Source organism: Meriones unguiculatus, chromosome 3 (assembly GCF_030254825.1).
Source record: "Meriones unguiculatus strain TT.TT164.6M chromosome 3, Bangor_MerUng_6.1, whole genome shotgun sequence".
NCBI lineage: Eukaryota > Metazoa > Chordata > Mammalia > Rodentia > Muridae > Meriones > Meriones unguiculatus.
This window is the reverse complement of record NC_083351.1, coordinates 47728841-47748603: the sequence shown is the minus strand read 5'-3', so window position 1 is coordinate 47748603 and position 19763 is coordinate 47728841. Positions and strand designations below refer to the sequence as shown.

At 43.6% G+C, this 19763-nt stretch overlaps 1 protein-coding gene across 5 annotated transcripts in view; it reads right to left on the bottom strand.

Moving 5' to 3' along the window:
• Positions 1-19763, bottom strand: part of Palm2akap2 (PALM2 and AKAP2 fusion) — a 427758-nt gene that overhangs the window by 211172 nt on the left and 196823 nt on the right. For all 5 annotated transcript variants that reach the window (XM_060379949.1, XM_021628068.2, XM_021628073.2 and 2 more), the window contains exon 4: positions 17550-17680. In XM_060379949.1, coding sequence (XP_060235932.1) covers positions 17550-17680 — 131 coding nt within the window. The remainder of the gene's footprint in view (positions 1-17549; positions 17681-19763) is intronic.

Below are 19763 nucleotides of genomic sequence, written 5' to 3'. Positions count from 1 at the left end.
GAGACCTGGTTCAAATAAGGCACAGTCATCTCTTGCTATGAGTGGGATTATACGTCTTTTGAGAAAGACTGCTGTTTTCATCCCTATACATCTAGACTATCTTAGCACAAGCATAATAATTAACACTTACTAGGTGAATGAATCAATCCTACCATGATTAAACTCAGCCAACTTCCCTGGAGATAAAAGTTTAGATCTTAAGATTCTCTAAACTTCTACCCCAAGGACAGACACAGCATTTCTCAGCACCTAGTGTATGCATATTCATCTGCTAGCTGCCTAGCAGATGACAAGGTCTTTACCTATCTTCTAGTGCCTAGCCACTGGTACCCATGATGTTCAGCAAGTCCTTATTTAATAATCCTAGTCTAAATGAATGTTTCACCAATCCCCTCTGGGCAATTCAGATGTTTCTGTCCCTGCTTCTAGATAAATAAAAACCATGCCCAAACAAATATCTTCTTCCTTTAGTTCACATTATGATATCAGTCAGAGGAATGGAGTCAGATATGATGACACACAACTGTATTCCTAGGAGGCTGACAGGGGCCTGAACAAAGTGTAAGACAAGGGTCTAATTTTCAGCTGGAAATATCTATGCATGGAAAGATCCTCGCAGCATTTACACACAAAGCACCTTGGGCCATGTCCCTTGAACTTCCTTTTCTTCCTCTCTATAAATACACAGGAAAACTCTGAGCCAAAAAGTGTATGTAGATCTGAGACTACAAAGGCAAGTGCTACATTCTCAGTACCTCCAGGGGATCGAGGCTAGCCACTTCTCATATGCTGACATAGTAAGTTCTGGGCTAACCAGGTTTTACCCATGAAGCCACAGGCTTGCTCTTTCTTTCTTTCTTTCTTTCTTTCTTTCTTTCTTTCTTTCTTTCTTTCTTTCTTCCTTCCTTCCTTCCTTCCTTCCTTCCTTTCTTTCTTTCCCTTCCTTCCTTCCTTCCTTCCTTCCTTCCTTCCTTCCTTCCTTCCTTCCTTCCTTCCTTCCTTCCTCTCTTTCTTTCTGTCTCTCTCTCTTTCTGTCTCTTTCTCTTTCTTTCTTTTCTTTGGTTTTTCAAGACAGGGTCTCTGTATGTAGCCCTGACTGTCCTGGAGCTTGCTATGTAGATCAGGTTAACCTCAAAAATCACAGATATGCCTGCCTCTGCCTTACAAGTGCTGAGATTAAAGGCATGCTCCACTGGGAATGGCAAAAAACAGCATCCCGAAGAATGTGCAGAAGTTAGCCAAGAGGGAGGCAGCTAATGAGAGTTCCTGGAACTAGAGACAGTGTGTCTAAAGAACAGCACCCACAAGGAATTGCATTCCTTTGCGGAACTGCAGATGGTTACTGGGTGGTCTGTAATAGGAGGACCACGGGAATTAAGACCAAAGAAACTAGCAGGAGTCCCATCATAAGTGGTTTTCTAAGCCACATCAGGGTGTTCAGATGGCCCAAGGAAAATAGAAAGGGGAAATAGAGAGAGGGTTTTAAGGGGAAAGGTGATGTCATAAATTTATCCTTCTGGGGTTGGACAAGAGGTAATTGCAGTAATCACAAAAGATGGCTTGGGCTCAAACCATGGCAGTATGAGGGGGTAAGAATTCAAGAAGTATGCATGATATAATATAATATAACTGATTAGAAGGGGTAGGGTTGAGGTTAAGGGTAAAGGACAATGTTTCAATTTTTGCCCTAAATAACTATGTGGATAGTTATACATTTTCAATAAAATTTAGTACCAAAGAGAAGGAACTAATTGCCGTTCAATGAACTTGACTCTTGCTTTGTGGTACTTGAGATCAAACTAGTGACTTGCAAATATGAGGCAAATTACTCCACCAAATGAGTTATGCCCCCGTCCCTTAGTTGTTTTTGTTTTTCTGGAGATAAGGTGTCTCTTAACTGGTCCAGACTGACCTGGAACTTAGAATCCTCTTCAGGTTATCAAGTTCTGAACTAGAAGGCTGGTGCATCTGAACTCAGTCCATCTGAACTCAGGTTTTTATATGTTGAGTTATAGGTGTTTGGAGATCACCCGAAAAGCAATGACAGGAGGCAAAGCTGACTTATGAGGAACTGAAGAAAAAAACTGAGGTCAAAGAATGCTCACACTGCCAGAGCACGGCAACAGATGATTTCCCTCAGAGATAATGAGGCCACTATGAGACAGACCGTGCCAAGGTAGGAATATCAAAGGACCAACAAACATTTCACAGCTGGAGAGAGGGAGGAGACACAGCAAGTCAAGGACGGCACGATTTTGAAGAAACCAAGAAGAATGCATATTACATGAAAACATAAGAAGACTGATAATTTTAGCCTCAGTCAACCAAGACAAGGATTCAAGTCTCCAATGCACTTAGCCACTAAACTGTCACTGGTGACTTGGCGCAAGTGTAATCCATTGATAGGTAGAGACACTGTAAAAGGAGGACACATGCTGACCAGCAGAGAAGGGACAAGACTGAAGGTGGAAAGCATCGAGGACCTTTATACAAAGTGCAGTTTTGTGTTTTTGTTTCTCAATCAAATAAGAGATTTTGCTTGTTTTTGTTTTGGTAAAGTAATTCAACAAACAGTGGCCTCTCCCAATAAAGGACCCTCATGTCCTACGATGATGAACATAAACTAGTCCCGGCAAGTAGTATTTCCAAAATCCATAAAAGCACAATTATGAATTCAGCACCCCAAAGACCTGTTCCCTCACCACTACTAATGGCCTGGACAGAAAACACATGAGAGCATTAGGATGTACTCAGTGCATGTGCTTGTAGTTGAAGTGTTGGGAGTTTGACCTGGGTGCTGCTGTGACCTGGGCATGGGAAGTTAGACACCACAGCTTTTATGTGACCTTTCTGTTCATCTCGATATTCTGTTTGTTTGGTTTTTAAGTGTGTCCTTATATTCTTATTAGAGAACAGAGAAACCTATTAAGTCATCTCTTCTTGGTTTGTGATGCTATCAGGGTTGTGTCTGCATCCATTGGCCGCAGGACACACATGGAATCCAAATGCCATGTCCCCAAGATAGTAAAATTCTCCTGGTGACCCAGCAGCTGAAGGGAGTGTGCCTTGAAGAAGCTAGGCTGAATATTGTCATTGCAGTCTTTCCTCTTTATTTATTTACTTATTCATACAAAGGTGGGGACTGTACACAGAACATAGTTCATTTTTTTCCCTTCCAGACAGGGTTTCTCTGTGTAGCCTTGGCTGCCCTGGACTTGCTTTGTAGACCAGACTGGTCTCAAACTCCGGAGATCCACCTGCCTCTGCCTCCCTGAGAGCTGGGGTTAAAGGTGTGCAGACCATGTCTGGCTACATTGTGTATTCTTGACAAGCATTGTACTACTGAATTATATCACCAGCCCTTTTATTGCATTAAGAGAAAAGTATGCAACCCTGAAAAGGTGAGTGTAGTCTCACCTGAAAGCAGGGTTGGGGTATAAAGAGCCCTCAGATGAACCTTTAAGCATCAGGATCTTATATAATGAAGAGCCACACTCTTTCTTCTTTCCCAGACCATTTTTTTTTTCCTCCAGGCTACCTCCTGCAGCTTGACAAAAATTCTTGGGACATCCTTAGGGAAAAGGAATTTTGTTTTTGTTTACATTTACAGAATCACTTGGGACATTCCCTCATTTTCTCAGGAGTATCACCCAAGATTTCTGCAGGGCTAATATTGAAACATCAGCATCTTAGGTTCCCAGCATCTGCTTAACTGAGCAGAGTTCCATGGTTGGAAGGCTGAGATAGTCCAAGTCACAGTGTTAGAACAGCTGCTCAAACCATTCTTAGGGTGCCAAGGTGGAATTGTGGGGAGAATCTGTGCCAACGGCTGAGCCTTTGCTATGATGTTGACTCCAGGTAAAGAATGGAGGCTTTGAAAGAACACGGAGGACTTGAGTTTAGTTTTGGTGATGCCTGGCCAGATGAAGTATTCTGAGAGTCCTCTGGGCTTCACCATGCTCAGTTTCTCCACTTTAAGTTGAGAGGTAGGAGAGGGGATTGGTTTCCAAGATAAACAAAAAGGGCATAAAGAAATAACAATGGCAATATTGTAAGATTTAGGCAAGAAAAAGTGACTGGGGGCACACAGTCACCTCTCTGACATTCAGCTTGCAGCAGGCACACGTCTTAGTTTTTATGTGCTCACTAGGGTTTGTCACAGACTGTCTGCCACAGATGATGCCTGCTCATGATAAGCAACTCACTGTGTGACTATGAAAAACCCCAACTTGTCTCTTCCCTGTTCAGTTAGAGGGGCGTATTGCAGCTGGAGAGGCAGCTCAGTGGTACAGCACACACAGTCCGGGACTCATTCCTCAGCAGAGGGGACACAGACCACCCACTGCAACATCACAGCAATGTCAAATTGCCATTGCGAAAGTTTTTAAATGCCTTGTTCATGATTCCCATCTCTTGATTATCACAGACTGGTACAGACTTGTCTAACCAAGAAAAAAACCCATGAGTCATACAAAAAAAAAAAAAAAGCCTAAGCTTTAAAAGTCTGATAATTTCACTCATGTATACAACCTATTTTGGCAATTTCCAACATTTTTTTTTTAACTGCTTGCTGAGGAAACGTGGATCTATCCCTTAATCCTGTCTGTTCCTGCTCACAGCAGTCTGTTTTCCTCCCAACTCTCCCCATTTCACTGTCCTGTTCTTTCTGCACTTGGAGAAAAACATTGTATTTGTTCTTTTTCAGCCTCCATCTTACCTGGCAGGCTCTCCCTGGGACAAACAGCCTGGAATTCCTGCTGAGGAGTGTGTGTGTGTGTGTGTGTGTGTGTGTGTGTGTGTGCGTGCGTGCGTGCGTGTGTGTGTGTGTGTGTGTGTGTGTGTGTGTGTGCTTAAAAGATAAGAGCCTTCCCAGGGCCTCTTGGAAGGAGGGAAGCTGAGCAGGGCTCTGGAGCCTGAAACTTCTCATCTTCTCTCACAGGGTACCACTACCATCACCTTTCTTTGGATCCATTTTTACTTCTATGAGAATAGTTATCCCACCACTTTACAACTGATGGGTGCCTTGTCTGAGCTCCCTGGTGCCTCTTCTCTCTCACCTCAGGCCTTGTTTGAAGTGGTTGAAGAATAAGGCAGAATGAGTATCTTAATGACCAACCAGGATAAACATGTCTATGTATGCTTATATACTTTGTTGCTGTCCTGGATGTGGCTGAGGGATCTAAGGGACAGAAGTCTTTCCAGGCGGTGAGACCCTTCACCACCTCATGTGGCACTGCAGCTGCTAACATCACAAAGATGCCACATGGTGTTCGTAGAACAACTCAGTGCCAATGGTATTTAGGGTGGTCTGATCCTAGTATGTAGAATCTGGCTGAGGTAATGTCATGGCTTCAGCTGTCAACCTGACACACACCTGGCAAGAGAAAATCCCAGCTGAGAAACTGCTTTCATCAATGACTGGCCTGTGAGCAGGTCTAGGGGGCATGCTCTTGATTACTGATTGATGCAGGAGGGCCCAGCACACTGTGAGCGGCGCCATCCCTAGACCTGGGATGTATAAGAAAAGTAGCTGCTATGATGGTGCACATCTGGGGAGAGGGGTAGAGGTGAGTGATACCATGAATTTAATGCTAGCTTGGTCTGTATATTGAGTTCCAGGACAGCCAAGGCTACACAGTGAGCCCCTGTTTAAAATAATAATCAAACAACCAACAAAACAACACAGGAAAGTGAGTCTGGGAGCGAAGTCCGTAAGCAGAGTTTCTCCATGGTCCCAGCTTCAGCTCCTGCCTCCAGGCTCCTGCTTGAGTTCTTGCCCCATCTTCCCTCAATGATGAATTTTGGCATGAACATATAAGCCAAATCAACCCTTTCCTTCCCCCGTGACGGTCTGGTCAGTGTTCTTCACAGCAACGGAAAGCAGACTAGCATAGTCTTTTCATGGCAGCTCTTGTGCCATGCAGCATAGCAAAAGGAGCATTCCTGGTGAAGTGTCCCCATGATTCTCTGGACACCAGCAGTATTCAGACATCGTTCTCTTCCCTTTCAGCTTTCTCCACTTGAGGAGAATAAGTATGACATGAGAATGCCCAGAGCATGTTTTATTCTAGTAAAGATTCTGTTTCCAAGGAGACAAAGTGGCCCAGCAGTAAAGCAGAAGAGGCTTCTGGTCAGCAGGAAGCAAGTGGTCCCGTGACGGTCATGGTTTAAATTTAAATTTAGAAAGGTCACATGCAGGCCACCATTCCTTAACATTTCGTTACTCAAATTAAACTGAGTTTGTTAAAAAATATCTTGCCGGGTGCGATGGTGCAAGCCTGTAATCCCAGCACTTGGGGAGGTAGAGGCAGGTGGATCTCTGTGAGTTTGAGGCCAGCCTGGTCTACAGCCTAAGACTCCACCTTACACCCATCAAAATGGCTAAGATCAAAAACTCAAGTGACAGCACATGCTGGAGAGGTTGTGGAGAAAGGGGAACCCTCCTCCACTGCTGGTGGGAATGTAAACTTGTACAACCACGCTGGAAAGCAATTTGGTGCTTCCTCAGACAACTAGGAGTAGAGCTTCCTCAAGATCCAGCCATACCACTCCTAGGCATATACCCAAAAAAGGCTCAAGTAACACAATAAGGACATTTGCTCAACCATGTTTGTAGCAGCCTTATTTGTAATAGCCAGAAGCTGGAAACAACCCAGATGCCCCTCAACTGAAGAATGGATGCAGAAATTGTGGTACATCTACACATTGGAATATTACTCAGCAATAAAAAACAAGGAAATCATGAAATTTGCAGGTAAATGGTGGGATCTGGAAAAGATCATCCTGAATGAGCTATCCCAGAAGCAGAAAGACGCACATGGTATATACTCACTCATATAGACCTATAATATAGAATAAACCTACTAAAATCTGTACACCTAGAGATTAAGTATTTTTACATGGGGATTCTGGGATAGTTCCTGTATGATTGGGCCATCCTGGTTCTGGACCTGCTCTCTGCACTCATGTCTAAGCATGTCTCTGCTCGTACACACTCCTGCCATGATGTCATCTAACAGGATGTGAGGTCATCAGAATTGTCATAGTGCCATTTGGTAATTGTGTGTGTGTGTGATTCTAAAACTATTAAAATAACACATCTCTTTATAAAGTGCCCAGCCTTGTGCATTGCACTGAAGCAACAGAGTAACATTTTATCTCACACACCACCTTCAGAATGGGCGATGAGCAGAAGGCATGGACAAGATTATCAACAGAAGGGTCAACACTTCCATTCTACCAAGAAAACAGAAGGGTAAGAAATGATACCGCAAGTTATAGGCACACAGTGCTTTAGAAAAGCACTACTAGGAAAGTACTATCTTCAAAGTTGGTTGCAGAAGAGAAATTGGGGGCAGGTCAATATTAAGCCAAAAGGCTTCGAATCAACTATCTAAAAAGTTGCCCAACTCCTTCAACAGAAGCAACTGTCCTAAGCTGGCATTTTCCACATTAGGCTCTTACATGGGCTCAGTCTATGAATGACATGTACCCATCTTCCTAGTTGTAGATACTAAATTACTAGAGACCAAACAAGTAATTTTTTTTAAAGATTTATTTATTATGTATACAGTGTTCTGCCTGCATGTACACCTGCTCACCAGAAGATGGTACCAGATCTCATCTTAGATGGTTGTGAGCCACCATGTAGTTGCTGGGATTTGAACAACAGACTTTTGGAAGAGCAGCCAAAGCACTTAATCTCTGAGCCATCTCTCCAGCCCCAAACAAGGTGACTCTAATGCAGAGGTTCTCAGCCTTCCTAATGCTGTAACCCTTTAATGCAGTTCCTCATGTTTTGGTGACCTCCAACCATAAAATTATTTTTGTTGCTACTCCATAAGTACAATTTTGCTACTACTATGAATTGTAATATAAATAGTTGATATACAGGATATCTGATATGAGACCCCCAAAGGGGTCATGTCTTACAGGTTGAAAACTACTGTTCTAATGGATCCTGGAGAGCCGGAGTGGGGCACAGTGCTTGTGACAGGATGTTCCTGTCACCAAGTCACCTTGAAGAGCCGAGTAAAGTTTATAAGGTCTCGCTTCATACCTGTGCTAGTGTCGAAAGCTGACACAACCATAAGCATCCAGGCTTCTGCTCTCTAGGAAGATGGTCTTTTTTTGTGTCATCCTAGGAAGGAACGGCAGGGACCAGAGAGAGGCTGGGAACTGCAGGAACAGTTTTCATCCCAAAGTGGGGTCCTTTGCATCAGTGAAACATGCAAGTTCCCTGTCATTTTCAGCCTTTGAGGAGAAAATGCCCATGACTCCTGCTTCCCATGGGCAAACTCAGGTATCAGCTAAGAGCTGATCTGGGAAACTGACTCACTCAGGCATACTCAAGGGTCATGGTTTTATGAGTTATCCTGCTGTCTTCATAAAGCCAGCACAACAGTGGGTGAAAAAGAAAGGCAGACGTTTTACTTAGACCCAGAGCCGACTTTCTTGTCTTGGTGCCTGAAGATGGTTGAAATCCTTGGTCTCTCTGCTTTGAGAATCTTGTCAGGGTTCTGTACACTAAAGTTATTCACTTGTGACTTTCATCTTATCAACAACACCTGTGCTCTGGTTTGCCTCCTTGTGTTCCCCACCCACACCCACAACCCGTTTTGAGTTTTGTTTGGACAAGGTCTCTCTACGTAGCCCAGGCTGGTCCTGAAACACACTCTGTAGACCACTTTTGCCTTGAACTCATATGGATCCTCCTGCCTGTGCCTCCCAACTACTGTAATTAACAGCGTGTGTACTACACCCAGACAATTTTGAATCTTGAGACAGGTTCTCATTATGTAGTTCAGGATGATGGTCTTAAACCCAGGATCCTCCTGCCTCAGCCTCTCCAGGTGTTAAAGTTATACTACCATGACTCTCTGGTTCAAATCTTAGACGTCTTCTAAAGACTGTTTTAAAGACCTTTTCTCCAGTGTGCAGCCGTGCTGGAGGCGAGCCTTGGGGCTCTGACTTAACAAGCAGATAATGAATCCATGTACTTCACAGGGCTTGTGGGGAGGGGCTTTGCTACATAAGTGAGCTTGCTCTGTCTCTGCTTCCTGGTTACCTTTGCTCTACTACCACATGACCCACCGTGGTCTATGCCGCACTACAGGTCTATAAACAATGGAGTCACATGTCCATGGGTGCAAATCTCTGAAGCCATGAGCTCAAATGCTCCTTTAACTTTTAATTTTATTTTCTCAAGTATCTTGTCACAGTGACAGAAAACCAACCAATAACGGCTAACTCCAGGTCTATATGTGGTTCCTTATTTGGAGTGATTTTATTTCTCGGGGAACAGTTAGTATGGTCTGGAGTCATTTTATTGTACTAACTAGGCTTTGGGGATGGTGCCACTGGAAACTATCCCTAGGTTGAGCCTGTGGATACCACTAAACTTCATGGGATATATAAAATAGCCTCCAACAATAAATAATTATTGGCTCTAAAATGTCAATTGTGCTGCTGAGAAGTCCTGCTTTAGGAGATGAAACAGACAGAAGCCATGACACGTGCTTATAGACAGCTTTCTGTAGCTGGCTCTTCACAGATGCACAGGATCCTCACCTCCTACACCGGCTCTAGCAGGCAGGAACTGTTTCCATCAAGGCACAGGCAGCAAAGCGCAGCTTCAGAGAGGTTGTGTGGCTAGTCAAGATCAAACAGCTCATACATGCAGAATCAGGGCTCCAATTCTGGTCAGATTCGGAGGTGCAGGTTCAGCCCCACTGTGCTACACTGGGAGGCTTTTACAGATGGCATAAAGAGACAGCCATCTCTGTAAGAGAATCAGGGCTGTATTCAGGTAAGATATGCCCAGGAGCAAAGAGGTTTAGAAAGAGACCAAGAGGAGCTGCAGGTGAAGCGGAGCCTGTATTTCCTGCAGGAACCTGAAAGAAGGAAGCCTTGCCAGTCGTGAATATTGCTGGGGGCAGGCTGAAGCCTGTAGCTCCCTGGTGATGGTACAATATATTGCATAGTAAGAGGCATTTCTGGGGCTGAGGAGGAATATGATGTCTGTCCATCTTCCTTTAGTATGAAGCAAGTGTTAGCATGATTTCACTTAGTTATCACAGGTGTCGAAATATTTTATCATAAAATAACTTTTGTAAGAGAACGAACACTAGAAGATAAACCTGGCATATAGTTTACAGCGTGTGTCATATATCCTACTGCTCTGGCTTGGGAAAGTGGCAACTCCAAACAGATTGTAACTGGGAGCGTGCTGCATGCGGGGCAGGAACCCAGGCTGCGACAGCACAGATAGAGCATGCCAGTGTGAATTGTCCCACTCCTGCCTCCAAAGAACAGCACGTCACAGAGCTAAAAATAGCACGTACAGAGAACATAGTGAATCCCTAGTAAGCATTCTTTGTAATTTCAAAGAACATTTCTGTGGGTGCTGGTTCCAGAATAGCTGTGAGTGAAGGCTGCCTCGGTTTCCAAATCCCACAGCATAACATACACATACTTAAGCCCAAGATGTTCACCTTCTGTTTTGAGACTCTTAATAATGCAGAGAATTAAATGGATTATGACAGACATCAGCTACGTCCAGAGAAAAAGAGCCCATTTGCATCTTGATTTCTTTTTTTAAAGCTGCATGGCCCCCTCCAGGTTAGCAAATGAGACTTCAATATTTGATTCAATGAATATTTGATGTGACATATCTTCACACTGAAAGCTGTTCAGATGAGTTAGTCATCTCTGCAGTGAATCAGTTACTCACAAATGGGTCTTTTGTTTCCTGAGAACACAAACACCTCCCCATATTCTGATCTGTTTCCAAAACCACTTTCTGCCACAACAAAGGCGTTTGTCTGCCCAGGTGTCTAGCTCTCTAGCCATCTCCTTAAATGAGAGACTCTCAAAATGTCATGGCTAGAAGATCCCAAGAGACTGTTCATTGAAGAGATGAAGAAAGAGACCAGAGACAGCAAGAGACTTGCCTAATCACATAAAGCCTCGAGAGTTCATTCATTTTCATCTAATAGTCCATGAGATTTTTCACCTTCACTGGGGTAATTCCAAGGGGTGAGATAGAGGAACACATTTTCTCGGTATTTATCAGTAATAAAAGAAACAAATCTTTGAGTAAGACCTAATTTATGATGTGTGTACTCCACTGTCAACTGAGCTACATTTAGCGGCATCTAGGTGATTGGTGAGGCCGGGCTGCCCCCTCCTCCTCTTTCTCTCTCCATCCCTTCTTCCTCCCTTTTCCATCCCTCTTTTTCTCTCTCCATCTATCCATCCTTCTTGAATGTATCTGTGAGGGTGTTCCCAAAGAGGACCTATCCTGAATGTGTGCAACAGCAACTCCAGAGCTTGGAGGCAGCTGAAGTGAAAGGAGCTGAAGTGAAGGAAGGCAGCTGAGGACCAACATTCCATCCTTTCCACTTGTCTATCGTGAAGACAACCAGTAGTACCACATGTACCTACTGTTATGGTATTTCAGCCAAGTGCATGGAGCCTGACAACCACATATTGACCCCTCTGAAGCCAGAAGCCAAAACAAATCTTTCCTCTCTTAGGTTGTTTCTGTCAGGCATTCTTTTACAGCAATGAGAAAAATAGCAAATATGTTATTGAAATTAGAAAATACTCAAGTGGAAAAACAAACCAAGGCAAGCAAAAAGTCCTGTTGACGGGTACACACATGAAACAGACCAAGCTAGTCTGGATCTGGCTGCCTAAAATCTTCATAATCACCAGTGTGAGGTTCCTGTGATCCCAGGAACACAGTGATGCTAACTATAGTTGACCTTGGGATACCTCAGAATAATATTCCAGCAGGAAACAATGCATACAGATGTTAACATCTGAGATTTGTTTTTTAATGATTTATTTATTTCACATGCATTGGTGTTTTGCCTGCATCTATATCTGTATGAGCCTGTTGGATCCCCTGGAATTGGAGTTATAGACAGTTGTGAGATGCCATGTGGGTACTGGGAATTGAACTTGGCTCCTCTGGAGGATCAGCCAGTGCTCTTAACTGTTGGGCCATCTGTCCAGCCTAAGATTTGTTTTTAAAACATAAGAAATGTTTATAAACTCTGCTTTTAACAATACTCATCTTTCCTCCCCTCACTCATCTCTACTTACCAGCAAATCAAGAATATAATCCTAACACAGCCCAGAGAGGAGCAGCCAGCAACAAGCTATCTGCTATAGTGACAAAGCTCTCCCTCCTTCTCAGCCACTCTGATGGCATGGCTTGAAAAATAATATAATTTTCTGGGCTTTGAGGAGGTAGCCAACGTACTTGACCCTCTTTATCAGCCTAGAAAGCCATGCTTCTGATGAAGTTCAAAGGGAAGGAGCTCTGCCATGAGGCCTTTGGGGGAAAAACCCTCAACTTTGTGGTGAGATGCTCTTGCTTGCAGGAGTCCCAAGGGTGGTTTCAAATGTCCTTGAGTCAAAGTCAGAATCAGTCTGAAATCAAGGGCCATGGCTGTATTCCTTCAGTCCTGTATTGTGTTGATTTTCCTGGCTTCAGTGCTAGGGACTTAACCTTGCAGTCTGTTTCTCTCCACGTACAGCAATCCTTCTTGTACAATATAACCGTTTGGAACAAGCTTAGCATTTCTTTTTCACATTTATAAACTGTATGTGGGAGGATGTGAGTGAGAGTGGGTAGGCATGCACATACCACAGTGCTGCTGTGGAGGTTGGAAGACAATCTTTATGGGACATTTCTTTTCTTCTATCATGAGGATACTGGGAATTGAGCTCAGGTTATCAGGACTGGTGACAAGTACTTTTACTCACTGAGCCAGGGACTCCTTACTTGGGCCATGGCATCTAAATTTCCAGAATAAAGCCCATGAATTATTTTTTAAAATTTCCCCAAGGTAAGTATACTGCCCAAGATTTAATAATCTAGATATATTATCCTCATCTTTCCTTCTTCTCTCCCTCCTTCCCTCCCTTTCTCTCTCTTGCCCCTTTTCCATCTCCCCCATCTCTCTCTCCTCTGTCTTTCCTTCATTCTTGGTAGGCTCACCTGAAAACTCTAATCACCACCAACAATAGTTTTGAAGGGCAGAAGATGTTTCATACCAAAGCATCGCTAATCTATAAATAACATTTTGGAAGAAATTGCAGCTAAAGGCCTGAAATTTCCTACAGTGCTCCAGGCTGTGAACTGTTTAAAAGATGTATGATTTCATCCTTTCTTGATGTCTAGAGAAATAGTCATGCCAAACTGCAAGTCTTCATGCTTTATTTAGACGCTGTCATATTCAGATTGACCCAATCATAAAGAAGTTAGAAACCATCTGAATTCTACACACACTTGAGGATCTGTTGGGCCATCATCCCCTTTCGTTTTCTAAACTAAATAACCCATTTATCCTTTTTTTTTTTCCATGTAGAAATTTCCTGTGCTTTCTGATTATCATGCTCTGCTTTCCATCAGACTCCTTTGGTTTGGTTTGGTTTGGTTTTGAGACAGGGCCTTACATAGCCCAAAATGGCTTCCAACTCTCTATTAGCAGAGAATGACCTTCAGATTATAACCTTCCTGCCTCCACCTCCCATGTGTTGAGAGTACAGGTGTGTATCACCATAACTGGTGCTAGGGATCAAACCCAGGGCCTTGTGCATGCCAGACATATGCTCTATCAACTTCAATACATCCCAGTCTCCATGGAGGGCAGGTCCCAAGTAGCTTCTGCTGGCCTAGGGTGACCTTGAACTGCTGGATTCTTCTGCTTACACTTCCAGGGTACAGAGACTACAAAAACCACATCACCATACCTGGCTTACTTTAGCATTTGAAAACAGAACCAAGAGTCCCTTTTAAGAGACTCTAATGCATTTCTAGGGAGTGACTCAGACTCATGGAAAGCTAAAGATCTACAGAACAATGCTAATTTGTTTTTGTTGCACAAGTTCCTTTATTGGGGTGCTCTGTGGCATCAGGTCTGTTAGTCACTTCTGGGTTTAGGAAACCCGATAAACATCAGATTCTGGACAGGACCCTCAAACCTCTTCTTTTCTCTTTATTATCTTCTTTCGTTGCCCCTGCCCTACTGTATTGTAAGTTTTTATTCTTAGTTTTCTTTTTCAGCTCAACAAAGATGCTTGTAGAAGATGGGCTTATTCACCCTCACCTCCGTCCTTTTTTCTTTTCTGTGTTTCTTCCACCAAAGGTAGACCATCTCTCTCCTCTCCTTGGTGTGGCTACAAAGCATGTTTTAGCAGCTAGGTTATGGACAGTTCTAAGCACAGGCCTGTTTCTGCCCAATTCTCTAGATCCTCTGTTCTTGCCATAGAAAGATAATAAGAGCAGCCTGTTAGCCTATTGGTACACAGAAAAGAAGAGCAGATGCATCCCACATACAGCTTAGAGCTGTTTAGCTGAGCTCAGCCTTCTGTGAGATAGAGCTCAGCTGTGTCTAACCAAAGGGCAGTACCTCAGAGGAACGAATGTTCTTTACCACATGAGGGATGGCAACCCTTTTCTTCCCTTGAGACTGGGACATAAACACACAGAAACCTTTATAGGTTGACTTAAAACTAGAAATGTTCCCACATCTGAATCTTCGTCACCATTGACAAGAAGACTTCTTCCCTCAAATGGGTTGATGTACAAAATTTGTTTCAAATGAAAACTTATTTAAAAATATTGTACAAAGTTTCCTATAGGCTATGTATAAGGTCTATGTATGAAACAAACACATTTTGTCATTCTATCACAAAGGTACCTTATTGTACATAGGCAAAGATTCTGAAAGAAAAGAAATTCAATTCCCAAACGTAAACACTCTGATCCCAAGCATGTTGCCAAAGGGTATCTCAATCTACAGGGGGGAGAATACAAGAGGAGGGGAAGCAGAAATCAAATTTCAGAGTAGGAAGAATGTCCTCTGTCAGGAGGCCTGGAGTAGGAGAAGGTGCCTACAGCAGCCTTGCTCATATGCAGTAGTATCCCTGAGAACGCAGCTTACCCTGGCACACATCCAGGGCCCATGAGGCCAAGGCCTGGCAAGGCCCTAACAGGAGCAGGCAAAGTGTTCCCTGACTCAGAGCCTAGCCATCCACTCCTACAGCCCACCATGGTTCCTTCCCTCTGTCTTGGCTGTCTCACTCTTAAAAGGGCTCCAAGAAGGTCCTGCTCACTTATGTATGAGCTCTTCATTCTCTCGAGTCAAAGGTGGAAAGATCTATTCTGTTTTTCTGTGGCTGACCATGCCTGTCTGAACGCCCTGCTCTTACAGCACACTCCAATGGTTGACTTCGCCTAAAGTAAGCTTTCATTTTAGAGTCCCATCACAGCCTGTCAGTGGCTTATCAACTCCTGAACCATGAAAACAATCATTTCCAATCAAGCCCAGAAGAAAAACAGAAAAGGTCATAGAATTTACTCCTTCTGTACTAACACACCCTCCCTTAGCTTTTACCCTTTGTGTACCCTAAAGTGGGCTTACACATGAATATGTGCATATGTGTATATGTATATGTGTATATGCAGATATACATACATCCCCCCCCCCCCCCAATGTTCTCTTGAACATGTCTCCCACAAGCAATGGTTAGCCAAGCTCTTCTGAATGGCCTGGCAAACCGGGAGCACAGGCTGAAGCGTGCCTTGGGGCTATCCATTTAGTGACACAGCTGGAGTCTCTGAGATACCTCCAGTCTTCCTTCACTAGCTTTGCGTGTCAACAGCAAGGAGCAGTCCAGCTGGTAGACTCGGCTTTGTTTGTGGGATGGCTAATGGTGTCTGTCAACTTGACTGGATCTGAAATCTAAGGCATATGGCTAGCCACACTCGTGAGGGATTTTCTTGACCAAGATACATGAAGTGGGAAGATCCATGCTAAATATAGGCAGCACCTCCTGGTGGCAGCCTAGATCGAAGGACTCAGAGGAAGGAACGCTTTGCTTTTTGCCTGTCTTCACTCTTGTTGACAATTTCATCTAGCCTATTGCTGCTATTGTTGCATTCCTTAACTGAGAGTAGCACCAGCTTCTCTGAGCTTCCAAATGTAGACTGAAGACAAGCATTTCTCCCCAAATCCTTCAGGCCAGATAGAGACTGTGGACTGTGGGCTGAGTAGCTACCAGATTCTTCATCTTTCTCATGGGTATCAGCCATCGTTGGTCTACCTTATCATGTAAGCCAACGTAATAAATCTCCCTTGAATACATATTCATTCTATCAGTTTTATTCCTCTAGACCAGAGGTTCCCAACCTTCCTAATGCTGTTTTAATGAAGAACTTTAATACCGTTCCTCAGGTCATGGTGACCCAAAACAAAATTATTATTATTATTTAAAAGTTTATTTATCTATTTTATGTATATGAGCACTCTAAAATACTTTTTTTTATGTATATGAGCACTCTGACTGCTTGTACATACACCTCCAGGCCAGAAGACAGCATCAGACCCCAGTATAGACTGGTTGTGAGCCACCATGTGGTTGCTGGGAATTGAACTCAGGACCTCTGGAAGAACAAACAGTGCTCTTAACCACTGAGCCATCTCTCCAGCCCCAACAAAATTATTTTTGTTGTTACTTCATAATTTCACTTTTGCTAATATTATGAATCATAATATAAATATCTGATATGCAGTATATCTAATATATGACCCCTGTGAAAGGGGTCATTCAACACCTAAAAGGGTTATGACCCATAGGTTGAGAACCACTGCTCTAGAGAAAGCTGACACACTTAGTTACATGGTTAATTAGTTGGAGACAGTATGTGATTATGTATCCTACACTGGCCTTGAACTGAAGTTTCTCTTGCCTCCTGGTACACCTGCCAAGCCCTTGTTTCAGCCTCAGGAGGAGACGGAAAACCAGAGGGAAGGTCTTAGGCAGAATCTGATGGAACAGGTTGACTGGAGAGACTCCGTTCACAGCACCTTCCATCCTCAGCCCCTACCTCTGTCTAGGTGTCCTGAGATCTGGGTTGGCTAGAGTTGCCAAAGGGAAACTTCTATTTTTTTTTCTCCCTAGTGGACCTGACCAGTTTCCTGGTCATAGGCAGGCCATCTACCTTCTATATTGAAATAGTCAGAAACTGATGGAGGGCAGTCAGGCAAGCAACGCGCTCTCTGGGCCGTGCAAGGCCATAGAAAGGTGATCTACAGATTTCAGGCCTACAGCCTAATCTTTTCTACGCTGTCCTCATCTAAAGTCCATGAAGTTTGGCTTTAATTCTCCTGTCTCAACTGATCTCACAAATCTATGTAGAAAACCTCCACAGTGGCCACAACAGCCAACAGCTGTATCCGTAAATATATATATATATATATATATAAAAGCTGATAGAAGAACTCAAAAGAGGGCATGAGAGGGAGGCAAACTGCTTGTAATACCTCATTGGCTAGGGAAGACATCTCTGAGCGGCATGATAGACCAAACAGTACTACTACTATGAGGAATAACGCGGTTTTACGCAGAAAAACTAGGCAACACTAGTATCTATTTAGGAAGACAGTTCTACAGCACCAGGGAAAGTGGCACCATGGGAAAAGCGCCCCCTCCAGGAGAGAGGTGGTTACTGCAGGCTGGGGGTTACCTACCTCTGAATGTTATCTTCAAGCTGCTTGACTTTGAACTCATCCTCCTCAGACTGCCGGCGCCTGGCTTCCTCCTCCTCCTCTGTGCCTGCTGGTACACCCTGCAGCAGCCATTTTTCCCGGAGCACTTTGGACTGTGGGAAGGAAGACAACAGATGACACCTTTTGGGCCATGTCTTTCTCTGGACCAGCAGGGCTTCTCTATCACATCTGCCCCTCAAAAGTTCAAGCCTGATCACTGCCTTCACCTCCTCCCAAATATGAGCATATACTTCTGCCTGGCAAAGCAACAAAGATTTCCGGATTGGCTTGTTTGTTTGTTTTTATACCTTGTCTTATTTTTAAAGCCAGTTGTGTATTTACTGAGACCCCTATCCCATACCCAGCACTATTCTGGCTGCCAAAACCAAACCAACCCCAAAACCAATTCCTGCCTTACACATCTTCTTTTCCAGGAAGGAGAGAACAAAGACATAGTTCCTGCACACATCTGCAGATACATGCATATGTGTGTAGTTGCCCATACCGGCATGCGTGTGGCAATCCATGTAAGCTCACACACATGCATGCACATATAGGCGCAGCCTGTCCCCCAATGATTCTAGGAATTCCACCAGTAGAAAGAGAAATAAAGAAAGTGTTGCTTTATCCATGTGGCGGATCTAAAGGGCTTCACTGAAGAGGTGACCGTCCAGCAGAGAACTGCAAGACGCAGGCACCAGACAACAACTCTCATAAGGGCATACTTCCCCATGTCACCACACCAGACCATTACAGAGATCTGTTCCATTACTCTCATGGCATGCTAAGAGGCAAACTCGGGGGCTAGAGAAATGTCTCCACAGTTGGAAGCACTGATTGTTCTTTTAGAGGACCTGGGTTCAATTTCAGCACCCACATGGTGGCTCACATCCATCTGCAACTCAAGTTCCAGGGAATCTGACTCCCTCTTCTGACCTCCTCAGCCACAGCTGTGTATGTGTGGGCAAAATAAAACAAAAACAAAAACAAACAACCCTATATAAATAAGATAAGATAAAAATATAATATAATAAAATAAAGGCAAACTTATAGTAAGTAATCTATAGTTTTCTAATAAAATGTAAAGATATGAATTTGCTCACATATATGATTACTGCGTAGCTAAGATGACAGGACAGGGGATGCTCTGCCTTCCTTAGCTTTAACTATCAGCTAGACACAGTCTAGCGTCACCTAAGAAGAGAGTCTGAAGAATTTCCCAGATCAGACTGGCCTGTGGACATGTCTGTCTTGATTGTTAGGTGATGCAGAATGACCCAGCCCCCTGGGTGATACTATTTCATGGGCAGGTGGTCATGGGATGTATAAAAATGATGGCCATCTGCCAGCCTGAGAGCAAGCCAGCAAGCAGCTTTCCTCCACGATTTCTACTTTAAGTTCCTGCTTGAGTTCCTGCCCTGTCTTCTCTCAGTGTTGGGTTGTGCCCTGGAAATGTAATAAAAATAAATCTATGTAGCTGTGGGTAAGAGTGTCTTATCAGCAACAGAAAGGATGCTAAAATATTACCTCAGTTTAAGATTACCCAAGAGTCACTGAGGAGAGGCTGAGGGTATGGACAGTGGTAAAGCATATGCTAAGTGTGTATGAGGCTCTGGGTTCTGTCTCTAAAAGCACCCAATAAAATTTATTACTCATGAAATTGGGAGGTTAGATAGGATAGAAGGACCCTCATCCTTGAGTCCCCCACAGTCAAGTGGTATATCACGTGTCCATTCCTGAGGTTAATAGAGGAAGTTGTAGTTGATCATAACAAGTGACTGCTGAAAGAATTATCTAAAAGCAAGGCACACACACTGCATTTTATCAAATACATAACTATAGGGTCTGGAGCAGGATGGGAAGTGAGATAGAGATTAGGATGAACAAAGCCTCTCTCTCTCCTCTCTCTTTCTCTCCCCACCCCTTCTCTGTATGCGTATTTTCCATTCTGTTATCCCTAAAAGAAAGGTTGTAGTCCTTAAAATGTAATGACAACTTTTACAACTTGGAATTGGTGAAGACTAGTCAGATTTGCCCGACTGTGATTAGGCGCTTCAAAGCAAGTAAATATTGAAGATGTGGTATTAACAACTTGATCCTGATAGTGCTGATAAACACTTCATCAATGTGACAGTCCCAAAGGAATGCATGTTGTGATACACGTGGAACACAGATTCTGCCCTGGGACTTTGAATA